The following is a 20,927-nucleotide window of genomic DNA, read 5'->3' as shown; positions in this document are numbered from 1 at the left end:
TGTTTTTGTCTGAAGTTGTGAGTTTGCGTATTGTAGAGCTAACTACATCTCGATCTCCAACTGTTAAATAGCTGTAATCAAACATTTAACACATTCAACGATGCATTAATGAGGCTGAGGCAAGAAGAACTCCACAAAAAAGGCCACAAACACACAGCATGAATGAAAAATGATACTGTAGGGTTGTGTTTTGGCCATGTGATTACTCGGGGTCAAATTCTTTTAATTATATTATGTAACCTACATTTATCATTAACAAAAATGTATATTTATTAGTGGATGCTGACACAGAATTTTGGATTTCTTATCATTGTTCTGTTTTTGCTAGTTTTTCGATCATGCCACGTGGGAAAAAGAGGATGATATGTTGATACATTTTCATTGTCTTTTGCGAGTGGAGTTTATAGTAGTGAGTACACGCCTGTGGGCAATGTGGGTGTAAAGATTTTTTAGGGCTTTTCCTGAATTCTCAACACTGGAGTGCTGTGCACATTGCAATGAAATTATACAAGTTCCTGATTAAATCTTGATTTAATTAGCTACCAAGGTCAATCACAATCATTACCAGAGTAAGTTCTGCGGTTCTGCTTCTCAACATGGTCAGTATCAGTTTTTCAGTACTGCTGCTTGGTTGTAACACCGTTGCATGTGGTGAGGGCAGTTTCTGCCTGAAACGTCTGGGCACGAATGAACAATTATTCTGTCACGTTTCACATCATTAAATTAATATAAGGTTTTTGAAGTGCATGTAAATATGCGAAAACGAAAAAACAAAGCAAAACAAAGCAAAAAACACAAAAACAAAACAAAAAAAAACAAACCTTTTGACAGATTTAAGAGTAAGCAAGAGCTACAACAAAGGCTCACACTTGCTTATTCATGGTTTAAGTTATAACAATTTTACAATGTAACTTGTTAACTACAAAAACTATTTTAAAAATGAGAACTTGGGCTAATATAACAGAAGACAAGTGTCCTTTTTTTGTTTTGTTTTTTTACACAAATTTGTTATATAGTCCAAAAAGAGCTTTGTACTTGTGGTTGCAAACACATTTAATGGTCTGACTAAAAATCCGGACATCCAAGAAAAAGCACCGCCACACGAGTTCGCAGTCGACCTGCGGACCACATGCTTCTGAAGCATTTCTGACCTTCGCTTTTGTGTCTGCGTGCTCTGCTCTTGAGCAGTCTTTGCTTCTGCTTTTGTCCAGCTCCTCTTTGTTTGTTTGTTTGTTTATAAGTGCACATGCTGTCACAACAAGGTAAGTGATAAGATGCCTTCTCTTCTAGTCAGCACCATCCTACTATGCACATCCACTGTGAACCAACACTGGTCTCTTTAGGATGAACAGCAAGACCTTTTAAAAAAATATAAATATAAATTCATCTACACACTGCCTTGTTTTGGTCCTTTGTTGTGTTTTTTTTTTGTACCGTATTTATAGAGTGGGGGGGGGGAGAGAAACAACTTCTTTAGCTGTTCTCACTCCACTCTGGCATGATGCTTACACTATGTACAGAGTGGTACTGGTGTGGTGATAGTGTACGTGGTATGCCATGTGTATACAGGTACTCATTTCCCTGCAGACTGGCTGCTGGTGATTGGATCCCAGCCCCGGGACTGCATTGGCGGCCCAGAGTCTGATGGGTCATAGAGCTCTGGTACATTGCAGCGTGGTGGCCATCACCCAGCTGTGGAGAGGCGTGGCCTCCCACCCCACCTAGTCTGGACACCAGAGACCCTGAGGTGAAGTGAGCGGAGAAGTGTTGGTAGGGCAGTCGATCCATGGGCTGCATGGTGGTGACAGAACAGCTACCATAGGGTGATACACTGGCCCAAGTGTTGCAGCTGATGTCTTCCAAACTGGGAACAGGCTCAGCGCTTTGCGAGGCACTGGCATACATACAGGCCTGCCGCTGGCTAGACTCGCTGCGGTAAGGCCCACCGGAGAGACTGAGGCTCTGAGCGTAGCCAACAGGGCGGTAGTAATGGTCCTCCTCACTCGATGAGCTCTCCAGATATGCTTTCTTGTAGCTGTGATCTCCTGAGTGACAGTCATCATCCACTGCAGGTGGAATTAGAAAGGTGAGCAATTGTGTTATTCAGGAGATGGAAAATACAAACTGTTATCAAACAGAATGCAATGATTTGCAGATCTCATAAACTGGTATTTAATTTACAGTAGAACACAGAAAACATATCAAATGATTAATTGAGAACATGTGCCACATTAAGAAAACTATTAAGAAAAGCTCATTTTGAATTTGATGGCAGCAACATGTTTCACAAAAGTTGGGACAGGGCTATGTTTACCACTGTGTAGCATCCCCTCTTCTTTAACGACAGTCTGTACATATGAGGGAATTCAGGAGATCAGCTGCTGAACAAGCCCGGTTGAGCAGCCGGACTCTTGTTCTATGAAGCCATACTGTTGCAATAGATGCAGTTCGGGTTTAGCATTGTTGTGCTAAATATATTGGAGCATAATTGCTGTAAAACCTGTATCTACCTTTCAGTACTGATGGTGCCATTCCAGATGTGCAAGCTGCCAATTATAGGCAGTGATGCATGTCCATACGATGATAGATGAAGGCTTCTGAGATTTGTACCGTGCTTAACACCTAGGCTTTGCCTCTACAGCCACTCTCCACCTTCATTCACAGTATTTGACGTCCATGTTTTCCAAAAAGAATTTCAAATTTGGATTCATCTGCCCACAGAACACTTTTCCATTTTGCCTGGGTCCATTTTAAATGAACCTTGGCTCAGAGAAGACAGCAATGCTTCTGGATCATGTTCACATATGGGTACTTCTTTCCATGATAGACCTTTAACTCTGGATGGTGCAATGAACTCTTTTCACAGAAAATGATTTCTAGAAGTGCAATTTTTTCCATGACTGAATCACACCTGTTTTAATGCAGTGCTGCCTGATGGCCCGGAGATCACAGGCATCCAATTGATCTTCTGCCTTGTTGCTTGCACACAGAGATTTCTTCAGATTCTACGGATCTTTTGATTCAGTAGGGCTGTAGATGATGAGACTTTTAAAGTCTTTGTAGCCTTACATTCAGGAACACTATTCTGAAATTGCTCCTAATTTGTACATGCATTTTGTTGCTGATGTGGCTTCTCTGCCTCTCTTGGATGCTCTTTTATTTTTTTAATCTCCACTCATGTTACTGACCTCTGGCAATTAGCCTAATTAGGATCTTATGTAAAATTTTCCTCATTTTCCTTTCCAGCTGTTTCTTTTTTGTAACACTTCCATTTCCAGCCTTTTGTTGTCCCATCCCAACTTTTTAGAGAGATGTTTCTGCCATCAAATTCATAATGAGCTTGTATTTTTCCATGAAATGTTGAAATGTCTCAGTTTAAACATCTGACATGTTTCCTATGTTCTACTGTGAAGAAAATGTAGCTTTATTAGACTTTCCAATAAAAGCATTTTGTGTTTATTTGCATGGCATTCCAGATTTTCTAGAACTGGGGTTGTACATGACATATAGCAATATTAAATAGCAGACACTATATTTTAAATTACTCTTTGTTTAACGTAACACATCTCACGTCATTTGTTTTAGTTTACAAATCTTCATGTACACACATGATGTGTTCAAGAATAAACATTTATTTAAAAAAAATATTATAAATAAAAGATTCACCTACCTTTCCTCTTGATACAGTGGTACTCTTGGCCATGCTCATGAGGCAGGGGGTAGGAACCCGACTGGGGCAGCATGTCCTGTGAACTGCTTGTGACACCATTTTCACACTGGGAGTACTGGGAGCTCAGGCTGTTTGGTGTGGCCAGGCCTTGGACCTCCCCGCTAAATGGACTCTGGCTGGAGCCCACTCTCTGCCGCACTGTACTGCGAGGCACTACTGGATACTCCTTGGTACTACGTGCACACACAAACGATCACAGTTGTTAGTTATTATCTTCAACTATAATTTGCTGTCAACAAAGCAGAACTATTTTAATCTTCCGCATTTCATCATAAGATCATTTGTCAAAGACAACCAACGAGGATCACCATCAGTGATTTACTTCCACTTAGGACACAGAGAAAAACGTCTGGGGGGGGGGGGGGATATTCAGTCCAAAATATTTTGCCCCTATAAATCCTCAGGATCCATCAATAGATCATTTTGCTACTTCTAGTTCTTTGATATCAGGGGTGGATTCAGTTGAAAACCTGACCTGGTTTTGCAATAAGCTCTCCCCTTGATATTGTAACCAAGAGCAGACGTGCATTGCTTACTGTCCTCTGCAGGATTGGACAAAGGCATGAAAGATTGATAGTGTGGTTTGGACTCTCACCAGCTTCTATAGATTTACAAGTTTTGATAGCTGAAATGCATTTCACTTGAAACGTTTCATTAGCTCGTGGAACACACCTACTTAAAGAAATTTAACGTGCGTCTAGTACAATCAGGCATGCGGTTTTTTATAAAGCTACTTCTTTTTTTACTGCAACACGGATTGTGAGGTACTTGATCATTATTCTGTGCATCAGAGTAAAGGTTTTAGAGTGGATGCATTCTTCTAACACCTTATGGAAATGCCAAACAACCTTTCCTGTTTGGTCTGATTTGGGATTTTTTTCCCTCCTCATTTGAATTCACATAGAGTCTGAACTGGCTGCCCAAAGGGGGTTGTTTTTTTTCAAAACCAGATTTTCTCCTTTGAAAAAGTGTTTTCCACGCAGTACGGACTCATACTCCATTCCTCATCTGGACTGAATAATAGAGCGAGGGAGGGGAGAGATCAATGTGGTCGTGTAGTGCCTTGGCTGCCTGACCAAGAGACACCACCAGTTCAGCACAAATGCGTGCCCCCCCCCCCCACACACACACACACCACCAACACACACATATATACACTGCACACACACACACACACAGCACAGTCCACATAAGGAGTTGGAACATCCTGGTAGAAAGAGCTCTATGGAAGAGAGATGTTACATTTGTGTTTCAGAGGTTCTGCCAGATCAGCCATAAAAGTCTTCAGCATGAAAACTGGCTGACTATCAAGAACTACACTTACATCATTGAAAATAACACTCACTGAAAATAACACATACGACTGGTTTGCATTTGGGTGATTGAGGGATTAAAGTGGGGCTCGTTAAGTGACAGTGTGACCAGGATGTCAGTAATCCCTGCCTAATTGAGGTAACATTTATCTACTCATTTCACAACATTTAGTATGGGTCAGTATTTCCATATATCAGAAGCAGGATCTATGAAAAAAAAAAAAGAAAAGAAAAAGAAAAGCAAGCAAGAATAACGTGTATTTTGATTGTTTTTTTTCCCACATTTACCTTTGCATTCTGGACATCCGGTGTAATTCCATGTCATCGCTACCACGGAATCCTTTTGCAAATGGGTTGTTCTCGATCTTCAGCTGGGTTATCTGTAAGAGCAAACACACGAAGTGTCAGTAACATACACTGTTGCAGTAAGAGTCAATTGTTGTGCTGCTTATGTCATTTCATTGTCAGCTGCGTTTAAAAGCACCCAATTACAGCCAACCCACACATGCATTGAAATAGCAGCTATTTAAAAGCAGCATTTCGCCGTGTGCCAGACTGTCAGACAAGACAAGTCCTCTTCAACTCAGGGGCTTTATGATGACAATATTAAACATATATTTTTGGAGAAAACCAGGGCTTTACAGGTTTTTTTTGGATGCATGTAAGTGTTCACAAGCTACCCAAGAGTGAAATAACAGATCATATTTCCAGAAACCTGAGATACTTTCTGAGCTGAGTTCCTGAGTGCAATAGTTCAATAAAAACATGTCTATATAAATCATCTTTCATTGCTTAATTTATGATGTTACATTAGATGATGTCTAGCTTAGGAGATAGCTGGCTCGTGCATGACAGATACAAATCATAAGACTTATTCTATGACTTAATGTTTTGGTAAAAAACGTCTCTATCAATACCAAACAAATAGAAGCAGAAATTACTTTCAGAGCCACCCATAAACAATAAGTTAATCCCAGAGTGGTTTAACCCAGTCCCGGGATATCCCTCTCGTGAGCAGTGGTTTCTGGCAGGTAATTAGCTGGCAGCTCTCGTGTGCTTCCAGCTTTTTGACAAGACTGGAAGTTTGTGTGCACGCTGGCTGACACTTTCAGCAAACTTTGTAAAATCTCTCATGTGACACTTCGCTAGCTTCTTGTTAATACGAGCTGTCTGTCAGATCATTTATACACTGTCTCATCATTTTAAAAGTTTGGCATTAAAAATTCAGAGTCTATTTCGCCCTTTTTATCCCCCTGCATGTCTTCCAAAAATACACCTAGACCAATAATTATCCAGTCCAACAATCTTATTCTCAGCTGAGTTTACAGAGAGAAAATTAAATATTTTACAAAAGATTTTGTTCTGACTAGAATTAGCAGATAGGAGGAAAAAAGGAAAAAATAATTTGAGAGTCGAAATTCAAAGGCTGTAGTTTGACTAGGCTGTGTCCAAACTGTTCTCATTAAAATAACTGAGGCTGACATAAACACATTTCCAGATGCAAAATGAAGTGAAGTAGTTCAAGTAAGATTTTTTTTTTTTTAAAAAAGAAAAGAACAAAAATATGAGCTGGTCTTAATTCATCTTCCCAGTTTCACAAAAATCTTAAGAAAACATACCACTCCAGAAACCTCAGTTTCTGGAGAAAATGCTTTAATTACAGCTACGACAGGAAAGAGCTGAAACCAAAGACTTTGACCATTTCATTAGCTGAGAGTCTAACAGGTGAATTGGACAGATGCCTGCAGCTCGTAGCCCACTCCTTTTGGCAGGCTTAAAACTGTTTGATTAGACAAATGTGGCAAGAAAAAAAAAGAGCCTCGAAACCCGAAATGCCCCTTTCTTTCCTGCAGGTCTGGAAAGCCCTAATAATTAGCCCGCAGTTACGATCTCAGCCCCTAGTAACAGGCTCAAAAATAATGAATGGTTTCTACAGAATGTTGGTCATTTGTGCTTCCTGTTCCCAGAAGCCCGGAGACCTGGATTGGCTGCGGGGACATTATGAGCTTTCGCCCCTTTCTCCCATATTCCCCAAACTAAAAACATATAGGCCTGCATGGTTAAAGGATGTTAAACAGATGCTGTTTGCAAATATTTGTATTCCCAAGATTTTTTTCCCCTCGCCCAGAAATGTGGACAGTGTAAATATTGAATTTTATTCCTGCTACTTTCACAAGTCTGAACACGCAATGGCGACTTAAAAAAAACAAAACAAAAAGAAAATACGAGGCTGTGCGGCTCAAGAAATCACATCTTTAACTCTAATCTGATGTTATAAGTTTCCAGATTCCAGATACGTGAAAAACAAGGGTGATTCCAAGGTTTTCTGTTTCCAATTAAACACGGTAAGAAACTTAATTTATAACTCAATAATGTTAATTAAAGCTCCGTCGTTAACCGAGAAAGAGAAGCTTAGAAAATAAATGGAAAAAGGCAAACATTTGAATAGCATATGTAAAATCTGGTTTCCCTTGTGCGGGTATATGTAATTAAATCTTCAAAGTTTTTAGACTGAGATCTGTTTTTTGCGCGTCTATATACGAGCAATGCGTAAGGAGAGCTTCGAAATAAAGCATGCAGTGATAGTCTCATCTACACTGAAATAGACTGAAAATCAAACACCAACAAATGAATTTAAAAAATAATTACTAGAACTGTTTCAAAGTAGGTAGTTATTTATCTCCAACAAAAGCCTTAATAATAAAATCATGCCACGGACTTGGGTCTGTGAAACGTGTTCTAGTCAGGAATCTGAAGTTTTCCTGCGAGCAGCTGAGTTTAATATCAACGATTTTTAGTGAAAAACTTTAAACTCTCAAAGAGCTATTATTTCCCCTCTCCTTTAATCCAACAGAAGACCAAGAGCTGCATAAAAAATTGACAAAAAAATTATTATTAAAAAATAATTTGTGCAAAAATTATAAACACATTTTAAAAAATAACTTCAATGTGAAATCGACCTTTGCGCAATCCTGCATTTGCACCGGGGGCATTTTTGAGAGTGCAACAGACTGCATGGTTCTGTTTGCACAACTGATTTTTTCCCTCTTTATATTTACCTCCGTTTGAAACACTGTGTAATTTTAACCACCCCATAAAATACGTAAACCTAAAGCTGCCCCTTTCGCGACAATAAATGAATAAAAATATCCAAAAATACCCCAAGGTTTTACCTTATGGTTCTGATAGGATGTCACCGCAATGAAAGATGTTTCCGGAAAGACGTGAGTGCAGAAGGCCGTGTTTTTGGAACCAAAGCCATTATTTTCATCCGCTTTCACGATGTGAATCCTTGGTTGATACTTGTGCATCGAATTGAGGATGATCTGCAATAAAGAGAAAGTGGCGTTACACACATATATTTGGCGTCATTTCTAAAAATAAAATTAAACAAAATGAGATACATTCTACCAGTCCTCAAATGTGGGGTTTTTTTTGAGTGCGCTTTTTTTTAAAGATTAAAAATCTCCTTTTGTAAGAAAACACTTTACCATATATTTGTTATAATAAAAATAATAAAAATAATAAATGTTAGTAAGACATTAGCCATTTTTACGCATGAGCAACATGCTGACATGATAAGATTACAGTCTATTTTGCAAAAGGTCTATTTCAGTACTTTCACCAACGCACTGGTCTGCTTATACTTCTCAATAAAAAATTTTTGTCCCTGTAATTTTACGAATTCTGTCTACTTTGTAATGGAATCCACTTTTCCTCTCAAAACGTCTAAGCTGAGCTATAGTTTCTGAAAAACACTTGTTTGGCTAAAACACTTTCATTGAACAACAAATTGTAATGAAAGTTTTATTTTTACCTTTTTATAGATATTTAAAATAAAGTCGACCAATTTGCATTCTTCTTCTTCTTGTTTTTTTTTTTTTTTTACAGCACAGTCATTTAAACATTCCTCGTGTTTTAAATAGAATAAAGATTTAAAATGTTCTAATTAAACCCTTTAAAAATATAAATTGTCTCTCACTGTAATTATTACTGCAGTGACAGTGATTTACCGTGTTATTTATACAGCACTTCTCATGACAGTCACACAGATAAATGCAGGAGATAGACATATGCATGCCCTCTTCCTTTATATTCTGTTACCTTACTAAACCAGCCTATGAGAACTACAGTGAATAGAATGAACCTGTCTTTTGTTAGTCAATGCCATCAATCTTGAAGAAATATTATTTATTTATTTTATTTTAAATCCCATTAAATTCTTCTAATAAAAACGACGGCAATTGCTTTTTAATTGACTTATCCCTGCATTCGGTGCCATACCCATTCCTTCTATACTTTATCTGAAAGAGTGTTTTTGAACCTGCGTCTCAGTGCTAGCATGAGAAGAGCCGGGGGATTGCCCTGACCTCCAGTACCTATGGGGGCATCCTGCAGTATTACACAGACATAACCCAGAGTCTTTTCTCAGAGGCGAATGAACCATAGAGACCTACATAGATAATACAATAGTCATCCATTATTAATTCCCAGTTGAACTTGATCTCATTTCATGCTGGAATAGGTTTTTGTAATGGGCAGGAGAAAGTGTTTTTCAGCTGCCTGCCATGCACCTTGTAGATGCAAACTATTTAATGGAAGTAAGTGACAGAAAACATCAGTCAGGATTTGTTTAGTGGATCACTTCAGTTACATAAGCAGGCGCAGCTTTTTGTTTTTGTGGATTTTTGCAGTATTGCAGTTTTGTCATGGTGTATTTGAAAAACAAAAAATAATCAAACAAAAAAACTTCTTTCACGTGTCTGTTAAGCAGCAGTCCCTATGTCTTAATATTTAGAATCATTAATGAGGCTTCAAAACACGACTCGAAACTATGTAAACTGTGCAAAGAAAAAGCAGGGTAAATGGCAGATTTTCTCATGCATTCATTGCCTGCTTATTTCTTAGTTTGCATATATGTCCAAGATTGGAACAAACCACAACAACTAGTCCACTGATGCAAACATGTCATACAGCACCCTGTATGGTTTAAGAGGCTAAAAATGTCTGTCATGAAGACATATTAGAAGTTGCATAGATGTCTAAATGCACATTTCACCATGGAAAATAGCATGGCCCACTAACCGTGGGTTCCTAAAGTCCAGTATTTGTGCTATTAGGATGGGATGTGGTAGTGAGGAGGGGGTAGCTGTAGACCACCCACTGGGGACTCAGCATACACCTCAACTCCGTGGCCCAGTCACTGCCCTGCCTGGTTCCCTGTATCTCTGCCTCAACCCCCCCTAGCTTCTGGATGATCGCATGTAATGATAGTGAAGGATCACTTTGGGTCCCGGGCTGCTGCCCTTTTACTTTCAAGTTCCTCCACATCAGAGAGTTTCCCCAAGCTTCAGGATTAGCAGTCTTTGTACACCACCATCTATTGCTCATCACACACTGCCATTCAAATATAAACAGTGTGATCCTCACACTCCACCCTCATGCACAAAACATGTGTGGGAAGACTGGGAGACGAGTGCAGCAGCAAACTGATGGGTAAGACAAATAACACTGAGAAATATTCTGGGAGTTGAGACAGACATCAGAGCAAAAACTACAGATTGGTATGAAACAGAAACAAAAACAAACTATTCAGGAATTCAGATACAGAAAAAACACCACTTAATTCTGTAATTTTGTGACCAAACTAGTGCTGTTGTGGAGGTTTTGATATGTATCGACAGATATGAATAACAAGCAACAAAGCAAATACACTTTGTTAAAGCCAAAGTACAGAGGGATTAAATTTAAGATACTTGAATCACAAATAAAATTACTTACAACAAAATAGCACTTGTTACTAAATATGCTATATACAAAAATTATAATGTTGCAGATGGCAAAGTTTAACCTTTAACTAATAAGAATACAGAATTTTTACATTTTGGGGCAGTTTAATGTATAACTTTTTTTTAAAGAAGATATTTATGTAAGTAGAATCTCATGGAAACTAAAAACCAAATAGCTAGCCAAAACTGTTACCCTGTAATATAACTAAAGTCAGTGAGTATATATACTTAGTTACTTCACAAAATTAGAACATTATGATTAATAATTGTATCTTTAAATAAATCTCTTTTAAGATACACACTTCTTTAAAATGCATTACCTAGCTTCGGTACAACTAAAACACATTACCATTGAAATAAACTGCTTAGTGAAACAGACCTCAGCCTCAACACTTTCATACGACGAATATGTAAAATATCAGAAAAATGACTTATGTGTGTGTAACCTATACATACTGTGTATAATTTAAAAATCCTGTTCCTTGCAAATATCCTTCTGCCCACTTCAAACCACTATTCTTCACTATATTTCTACACAAAACTTAATAAAATAGCATATCTACAAGATTTTCTCATAACATTTCCAAAGCTCCTTAAACTACCTTCTTTCATGATTCGCACTAAAATGTTTGTTATAACAAATTTGTTTTAAGAGTGAGGGTTACACTCCACGGTTATGCAATACAGTTCAATGGGTTATAAAACTGTCACAAACCAAAAACAGAACAATTAACCTTGCATTAAGACAAAGGCACCACATCCTCTGAGATTAATTCCTAAGCTGAGCTCAGTCCTGCGCGGCCCCCTGACGTGTATGTTTTACAGACATTTCTAGAAGAAAACCTCAGGCCAGTCCTGTATTGGTTTAATCAGCATCAGCAATATGTTTTAGTCTCATGTCTCACTGCTAGTAATTATAAATCATCTACAAGTTATTTCAACCAGCTGGACCAACAAGCTGATGGAGTATATTTCTGGACAGCCACCAGTGCTTCATTTATGAATCCCATGGAGCTCTCTCCCAGCACGAAAGAGGCCGAGCCAGGAACCACTGCAACCAATCAAACTTTACTTTAACCCAAAATTCACAGTGCTGCTCACATTCCGACTGAGACTCAGTTTCATCTCACCGGCTGTGCTTTGGCAAGGGAGCAGTTCCTTTAGGTGCCATGTGGACAGATAGTAGCTTGTGTGTGCTAGAATTCATATTAATTTTTCCGTGGGTAACTTTGAAAGCTGAAACCAGCTTCACTTTGATTCATTACCACACTGAAACCAACACCTTAAGTGGATGCAGAAGTATACATAAGAATATAGTATAATGGCAACAATAATATATAGTATAATAATTGGTGTGTGGTCATAATAATAATTGGTCATATGCAATGAGATCGTGTTTTTTGTGGACTATCGAGCATTGTGGAGTAATACGTCTCTAAAAGCAAAACCAAACAAACACAGCTTGCGTTAAGGAATGTTTTCTCATGAAAGCAAGTTTTAGAATTTGTTTAGAATAATGAGGAGTTAAAGCTAGGAAATAGGTACCATACAGCCTCTTACTGCTGAGAAGGGTGAAGGAGATGGTGGGTGGTGGTGCAATTGCCCTTTTCCTTTTTCCTAAAAAAGTTCCCAGTTGATCTCTTCTACTCATGCAAGCTGAATTCCAGGAGGTCCATGGCTAATGCACCTAGGGGGTGCTATAATAACACTGTGCTACAAAAGGTATGTTACTAACACCTTCATAGCAAACATATTACATATTAAAGAATAAGATGATGGCACGATAAGAAAGAAATATTTGTCTCAATCTGGAATATTTATCTAAAGATCACAGAGACTCTTCAAAACATTACCTTTACATCATTATGTTCAATAGTAAAAACAGAATATCACCAAACTTTTTTGTAATCTCAGGAGATTCCACTTTGGAAAAGTAAAGTAGAAAAAACCTTCATATGGCACAAAATTTCCTCTATATTTCTTTTTTTGTGTTTAAAGTATATCAGGCTTACTATTATTATTATTATTATTATTATTATTATTATTATTATTATTATTATTATTATTATTATTGTTTTTGTTGTTGTTGTTATTATTATAGCAGTAGTATAGTAGTGGTAGAAGTATTTGCATCTAATTGAACACCACAACTATTTCACTATTTAAAATTAATTTTGTGACGTTTTCAACATCAGAATGCATTTCATTACTTACTATTTTCGTATTCATTTTAACACTGCAAGTTACATTTAACAAAAAATGGAAAAAAAGGACAAAACATAAAAAATATAAACGTATCTATATAATAAAACGTATACCCTCCACCAAAGCGATGGATGGATGGTTAGATGGAATTTATCAAACGATTTACTTTCACTAAAACACATCTTTACAGAAGCAACTTAATAAAGTTTGGGCTCCACAGGTGCAGTGAAAGAATGACTGAAAGATTATGTTTAAGTTTTAATGCACATTTAACAGATCAAATGCAAAGTTTTAAGCAAATAAATAAATCAATAAACTGGTTGCCTCTCTTTAAAAAATATGACCAGGCAGGAGCATTATCTTTAATCAATTTAAAATGTGTGTAAAATATTTAACCTCAAGAAAACAATAAAACGTACTTTTAATTAGCTGCGAGTAGCAACAACAACAACAACAACAACAACAACAACAACAATAATAGTAATAATAATAATAATAATAATAATAATAATAATAATAATAATATGTTAGGGATTTTTATATAAATGGCGATGCAGAGACCTGCAGATAAGCATTTAGTGCCATCATGTAACACGTCGGGCCTTAACGGATTCTCGGGATTTGGGTCAGTGCAACACCAGGTTAGCAATCATGTGGTTAAATAGTATTGATGACAGGCAGGCACCTACGTGTCCGAACGGGTCCAGGTGGTTGTTGGTCAATTTCAGCTTCTGGAAGGAGACGAGCTGCCTCATCCAATGAGCCCCCGTGGCGGGAGAGTCCGGGTGAACGTAGAGTCTCCCGGGCATGGCAGGCTCTGCCTTCCCAGTCACAGACCTGATACACAGCAACACAGTCACACGCTTTGAAACTTGCTGGACTAACACTCACATGCTAGCCGCAACTGAGTCGGTCCTAACAAGTCGAAAGAAGCAGAAGATAATGACTGTGGATAAAATGTAATAATAAATTAAATTTTTATTATAAACGGAAAACTTAAATTAGTGGGGCACTGTTTCTAATTATTACGCACAAAATGGCGCAATATGGGACTTTCTGCACTTAAAGTTCTAAACTATGGGTGATTACGTCTTTTTCAAAACTTTGCTTTATTAACTTTAAACTTCAGTACATAAGGAAGCCTTCTGTATCGTGCCATTGTCGGATATTGATTGCTTCTAGTCACGTTAGACGTTAAAGGCACTGTTTTGCAACATATGTGGAACGAGGGGAGAATTAGTTTTAGGCCGTGCTTAATGCGTCTTCAGTGGCATCATTGGCATGTAGCTAGCAATATTAAAGGCTCTGACACAAAGAAGAAAGACCCGCTTGGAGAACGACTCTAGACAAACAGCCGTGTGAAAAAAATCTTTGATGCAGTGCAAGGAAAAGTTTATCTCGTTGCTTTCAGCGCAGAAAACTCAGCACTGACAGAAACATTTCTGCCTGCTGACTTCATTTCTTGGCAAATATTAGAAAAAACACAGTTAATAATTCTCCCGGAAATAATATATTCACTTCCGATTCCCGTCCATCACGACAATATAACGCTCCCCGCTGCAAATAACTCCAGAGAGAGCGAGAAAGCGAGAGACTAGCTGAGATCCCCCCCCCCCAACCCCCCCCCCCCCCAAAAAAACAAACAAAACAAAATCAAAAACTAAAAAAACACACACACCAAAAAAACAAAACAAAAAAAAAAAAACAATGACCCGGATTTTCATCGGTGCGTAAAAGTATATGTTGGCAAGGCAAATCCTTTTAGAGAAGCGTTGCTGTGTTATGTTTTTACGTACCATTTATTATCGGCGAATTTGTATCGATGGTCGTCAGCTGGAACAACGTCCATAAGTAGAATGTATTTCGTTTTAGGGTTTAATCCTGTGACCTTCACTTTGAAGCTGGGAAACATTCTCCTGTACAGGAAAATAAAGTGTTGTGGACACGCGAGAAAAAAACAAGTACATGACTACTCACACCTATTAACACACACACACACACACACACACACACACACACACACACACACACACACACACACACACACACACACACACACACACACACACACACACACACATATATGTATGTATATATGAAATCAAATGCTTTCGTAATAAAGCCTGTGCCATTCACTCTTTAATAAGCAAACCAAAAGTAAATAATATTTTGAAGCATAGAGAAAGGTTAAGTGGGAGGATTTAAAACATATAAATATCCGTCTTTGGTGTTTGGAGAGGAAAATCTTACTTTCAAGGCAGGGCGTTGGATCTGAGAAGAGCCATTATAAAAAATTTTTTTCAATATGTTCCAGACCTTTTTTTCATACGTGCAACATCCCTCTAGTAAATCTTTTGGATATTTGGTAGCTGTCATATTGCAGAAAACACACACATACACGGAGAGAAACACTAAGCTCTCCCACGAGTGAAAGGGAAGGGCTAACGGACGAGGATGGATGCTGTGTAATATCATCTCTTGCCAAAAACAGGAGTGAAATGATTGACGGGAATATAATGGAGACTTTTTGCAGCTGTAAGAAAACAACTACCTTCTGCCCGCGCTGGAGAGCATATCGAAATGCAGCAATATTCAACTGTAAATATTCCTCATTTGTAGGAGCCTGTGCAAGCGGTGCTCCGAAGCTATTTGACATAAAAAGTCATGGGCGCATATAAAAGTTCACACGCAGGCGACATGAGCTGTTTTGACTGGATACAGTCTGAGGGCGACCGTGGAGCTGACAGCAGGACACATTCACTCACGCGGTCCCTGCACAACATGCTGTTGCACACGTGTTGGATCACAAGAAGTGTCTGCACGCAGTTACACACACACACACACACACACACACACACACACACACACACACACACACACACACACACACACACACACACACACACACACACACACACCTGCAGCGGATACAGAGAAAACGGCGCAAAAGGCAGCCCTTATGCTCTTTAATGTCTTTATTTCAACGCAAAGAAACAATCGGTAACATTTTACACAAGGGGGCACGTTTTGCACGTTGGCTCTCTCGCTGTATCGCATTTCCCAACAAGGCCACCCAGACTAAAATATGGACCGGTAGTGCTGCAGAACACTAAAGCGTCCACCAGATGCTCTTGTGTTTTCTCTGTGGTTCTGTACGGTTCCAGATCCCCACGCAAGAAAATTCCAGTCTGGTTTATAGTTTATATTTAAGCTCGAAAATCGGCCAAGATAACTAAAAGCCTCATCAACAAGCAGACACGCAGTCAATGAACCCATTAGTTCTACTGAAATCTTTCTAATCGCGATAATAATAATAATGAAAATGTTTTAGATGCTCCTACCGTCCCGCTTTGGTGATGATCATCTCCGTCCCCACCTCGTGAAACTTCGTCCATAGTTCCCTTTCGTGCAGGTAGACCTTTATTCCCTCCATTCCCTTCAAAGTAAAACATTCTAGTGTGTATGGTTTTTCTAAAGTTGCATTATAGATAGAGGTGTCATGCACTAGTCTGCATGCATTTAAGGCCTTCTGAGTTCAGAGGTTGTAAAAAATCAAAACTGTAGGTATAATATTTAGTGTTTGATTAAAACACTTTAAAAAATAAAATGCAAATACTTTGGACAACCGAGTTGTACGCTGAGGGCTAAGCTGTAAATAATGCAGAGGATAATAAGCTTATGAATTAACAGTTTAAACCAGCCATAATACCGTAGCCTTTAACTTGTTCAGCCTTTGCCGTGAGAACTGAAGCAGCAAACACGATTTTATAATAGTCAAAGCTAATGTGCAATGAACATAAACCCACACAGAATTGATCTGTATCCCCTATATGACTATAAACTATAACACACACAGTTACGCTATGAAGCTTAACAGAAACGAAAAATTTGCTGAGACTTTGCTGAAGTTGTTTCATTTCACAAATTAAAAAAAAAATCACTAGTGGACTAAATATCAGATCCAATCACATTTCTATCTCCAAACAGCGTAAATATATACGCCGAAAGAACTAAAATTAGCAGAAATACTCCATTCACTGTGCGGATATTTGTTTTTAAGTCATGATTTATATTTTATATTTTTAACGCCAAGAACAACAGGGTATCTGCCTGCTTCTGACAAAAACGCCTAGGCTATTTTTTTTCCTGCAAATGAGTGAAAGTGACCCCTAAATCCGCAGCTTCCAGCCTGAAGCAGTGAGTGTGAGGCCTGCAAGCCGGCACTGACCTGCTGGATGTAAGTTGTCTGTGATGACGGGGATTTGCTTGAGGTCCCGTTCTGTTTCTCTGATTTATTATCGCTCTGTAATTCTCTCGAATCCGAGCCACCTGGAGAGTTTTGGAGGACAAAAGTCTCCTCTTGGTCCGCCATGACCGGAGCTCCGAAAACTACACGTCGCTGCTGGGAGACGGAAACAGAGATGTCAGTGTGTGCAGCCCGACCTTCTTAACTAACCGGATAACTGAAGACAGACTTTCAGGACATTGTGTTAATATGAATTTAGAGACACACAAATAAGCTTCATTTGCACTGTGTAATCACATTTATTGTTCTTGCTGTTACTATTTTGTCAAGTGAAAATACTTTTTTGATAGCTCAGAAATGAAAGCATAACATATGTAAATATAACACACATGATAGAAAGCCTTCATGTTAATGGCATGAGCTAAACGTTTAAACCCAAAGCATTTTAATACTCTTAATAATTGCTTAGTGCAATGTGTTTTTCACAAATACAGGTCATTTTATTCTGCATATGTTATTCTTAGGAGAATAACTTCAATATTCACAACATTACTAAACTATTAGGACTTTTATTGTGACACACTGAAGCAGGCCCTCGCCTTTTCCCCCCTGCATGCTCCCAGAACTAAACACATGAGCTGTATTGCCCTGCGAGGCGGCGATCGAAGCAAAAATAAATCGCAGAGGTGCCTCCTAAAGAAAAGAAAAAAAACCCATTTACACTCAGACGGTGTCACTTCAGCAGACAGCTGCGATTCCTGCAACGTGGAGTAGCATTTACTACGATGTGGGCGAGTTATGAAATGCAGTCACGGTGGGTACACGCAGTCGGTTCAGATCAGCATCAGCTTACCTAAAAACCAAAAACAGGTCGCAGGCTGCAGCTGGCCCAGCAGAGAAACGCAGTGTCGCCTTGAAACGTCCAAAAAATAAGAAATCAATCAAAAATCAGATAATCCACGCGTTTTTCTCGAAGAAGCTGCACAAACTCCCCATGAATCCCCACTGTTTCTCCCCTCAGTTAGTTCCTACACAGCGGAGTCAAAACCACGCAGATCCTCGCGGAGCTCGCTGACAGCTACACGGCGCTGCTCTGTGCCTTATTGTTGCATTTTACAGCGGAGGTGCGTTTTGTGAGCCTACTCTGCCGATGGCACTTAGCAGTAAGCTGTAGCCTATTCCCAGCGGAGCAGGTCTGTCACCTCCTCCGTCCCTCCTCTCTCTCCCAGCCTCTGGTTTTTCAGGAGCTCCCTCTCCAACTCTCCGCTGCGAGTCGCTGACCAACCGTGCGAAGCGGAAACTGAGTCCGCTACGTAGAAGTGCCGGTGTGGGGCTATGAGGGAGGAGGATGGGGAGGTGGGGAGGTGTTGCCTTTGCAGGAAGAGCATTGGTTTATGTCCGCGGCAATAATTCCTTACTGGTACACACCCCAGTTCTTCTTATTTATCCACTCCAAACCTCTTCTTGATCCCAGTCTCCAGCCTCTAATTCATTTGATATTGACATATTCGTGCGCCGTTAAGCACCAGTCTCTTCTCCGTAGATCTACACACAATAGAATCAAGTTCATCAAGCGTGACGCTCAGTCATGCATGCATTAGTAGGCATAGGCCAACAGGTTGCCCTTCTTTATTATTACAACTGACTAATAAAAGGATCATAAGCTATGTTTTGTCTGTGCTTGCACTGATGTCTGGGCAATTAACAATATCAATTTACCGACCGAATTTTGTCTCTGGGTACTTTAAACCATTATTTTACTATTCAGTTAATTATTCAAGAAGAACAAGGAACCAAGCTGGGTTCATAGAACCGAGGAAAAAAATAAATACATTTGGGATATAGTTATCTCTCTTTCTCTCTCTCCCTCTGTGTGTGTGTGTGTGTGTGTGTGTGCATGTTGGGGGGCGAACATGAGGAAGTCTAGGCCTTTGGCTTCACACAGGTTTACCCCGCACACCACAGAGGGATTAGATGGTAAAAAAAACAGCATTTTCCCCCTATATTACATCAAATTGTATTGCACCATGTATACATAATACTGTACATCACCCTAATGCGTATCTATCTGACTTTATAATGGCTTTGCAAGTACACAACAAACTTACAGTGCCAAACTAGTAACTTTTAAGCGTGAATTTTGCAGATGAAATCCCTCTATTCTCATGTTCCTCCTGAAATAAGACCAAAGAAGAAGAAGAAGAAGAAGAAAAGAATAACGATTTAACTCGACCATTAAGGACAAAATTTAGTTCTGAAGAAACACGGGAGCAGTAATCTGCAACTTTCCAAACGCATCATTTTTTGCAGTGTGCCCACTTAAATGTCTCATTTGCATTTTAGGCTGTTATCTCATTACGTAGTCACCCCCAGGGTGACTTTCCTCACCAGTCAGTGTTGCACACGGACACCACTCGAGCTATGTGTTTGTTCCGTAGCGACTCGGCGATATTTGCACTACTTTAGCAGTGCTCACAGAGGCCTTTGAAAAAGCCATAAACATAATTAATTTGAATTTGTTCCTGATAAAAGCGAAGGTGGGCCTATGTGCTCACTTACCCCCATTTTTTTGACTGAAAAAAGTGCTAAATTTGGTTCGTCTTTGCCATATGATAAAATAATATACACATATTTTTGGGATGTAGTCTTATGCCATAGCCTTTGTGTAACAACATTTTCCCGCGGAGAAAAAACGAATCGTCTAAACTTTGTAATCATAATTTTCCAGTTTTCAAATGTATTTCTGTGAAGTTTTTGCAGATTTCGTGAAGCTGTTTATTTGTTTACATTTTAAAGACAAAACAACCCGGCAAAGAAATGTAAAATAAACAAAACATTTTGGGAAGCTGCCACACATTTTTTCGCCTCGAAGTTGAATTTTTTGCTTGGTCGAGTGGGTGCAGGTAACTTTTAACACAGCAGGTGTGCACACAAACAGCGAGCAGGCGAAACGAAGAGTTTGCAGAAGACCGGACAGCACTTTTAAATGACACGGACGCTGTTGTCAGTGCAGACATGACTATCAGGCAGCGTTACTGCATAACTGATAAATGATAAAGACGGAAATTTATTCAGGGATACTCCACGAGTTTACAAGCCACGTGTGAGAGTGAAAAAAAAAAAAATATATATATATATATATTTTTTATTGGCCTCGTCCACAGAGAAGTCTGCGCGCTGATGCTGACAAATACAAGTAACTGAAATGCAGTCTAACAAAAATCCATTAAAACAGTCTTAGAATTAAAATGTCAGCAATGGGAATACAACCCAGCAGTGTGAGGTTGTGCATATCATTCTGCAAAGTGAAACGTTTTTTGGTTGTTTATTTACTTTTTAATGAGCACTTGAAACGATAGGTACTGATACAGGAGCTGCAGGTAGATGAAACCCAAATTTTAAAGCCTGTGTGAAAGAGAAAAAAAGCTATAATCTTACGTTCTTATGTTTTAGGCTATTTATGAAACGTAAAAACACTTCGAAGCTCGGTCCTGGAGAACCTGGAGTCCGCGGTAATCATTAGATAATTAATAAAGCAAACTAATCATGAATTTAAAGTTTAAAGGCAGCCATCTCAAACAACGCGGATAAAGACGTATTTTTTAAGCCTACAGAAATCAAAATTAGAACGAAAGCGTCTTTAA

The 20,927-nt window shown here is 38.9% G+C and overlaps 1 protein-coding gene across 3 annotated transcripts in view; it reads right to left on the bottom strand.

Moving 5' to 3' along the window:
- Positions 1-1,431: 1,431 nt before the first annotated feature.
- The window catches only part of tbx5a (T-box transcription factor 5a), a 21,027-nt gene continuing 1,531 nt past the window's right edge, over positions 1,432-20,927 (bottom strand). Inside the window, exons 1-9 of one of the 3 annotated variants that reach the window (XM_026173785.1) lie at positions 18,137-18,562; positions 17,266-17,439; positions 16,379-16,473; positions 14,834-14,953; positions 13,727-13,874; positions 8,217-8,369; positions 5,332-5,423; positions 3,671-3,903; positions 1,432-2,066 (exon numbers count right to left, since the gene is read on the bottom strand). In XM_026173785.1, coding sequence (XP_026029570.1) covers positions 1,474-2,066; positions 3,671-3,903; positions 5,332-5,423; positions 8,217-8,369; positions 13,727-13,874; positions 14,834-14,953; positions 16,379-16,473; positions 17,266-17,409 — 1,578 coding nt within the window. In that variant the 5' untranslated portion in view covers positions 17,410-17,439; positions 18,137-18,562 and the 3' untranslated portion in view covers positions 1,432-1,473. Of the gene's footprint in view, positions 2,067-3,670; positions 3,904-5,331; positions 5,424-8,216; positions 8,370-13,726; positions 13,875-14,833; positions 14,954-16,378; positions 16,474-17,265; positions 17,440-18,136; positions 18,563-20,927 lie in introns of those variants that run through there. The other 2 variants (XM_026173787.1, XM_026173786.1) reach the window with 2 other exon arrangements.

The sequence above is a fragment of the Astatotilapia calliptera genome, chromosome 7, assembly GCF_900246225.1.
Source record: "Astatotilapia calliptera chromosome 7, fAstCal1.2, whole genome shotgun sequence".
NCBI classification, from domain to species: Eukaryota; Metazoa; Chordata; class Actinopteri; order Cichliformes; family Cichlidae; genus Astatotilapia; species Astatotilapia calliptera.
This window is presented reverse-complemented; position numbering and strand designations above follow the sequence as displayed.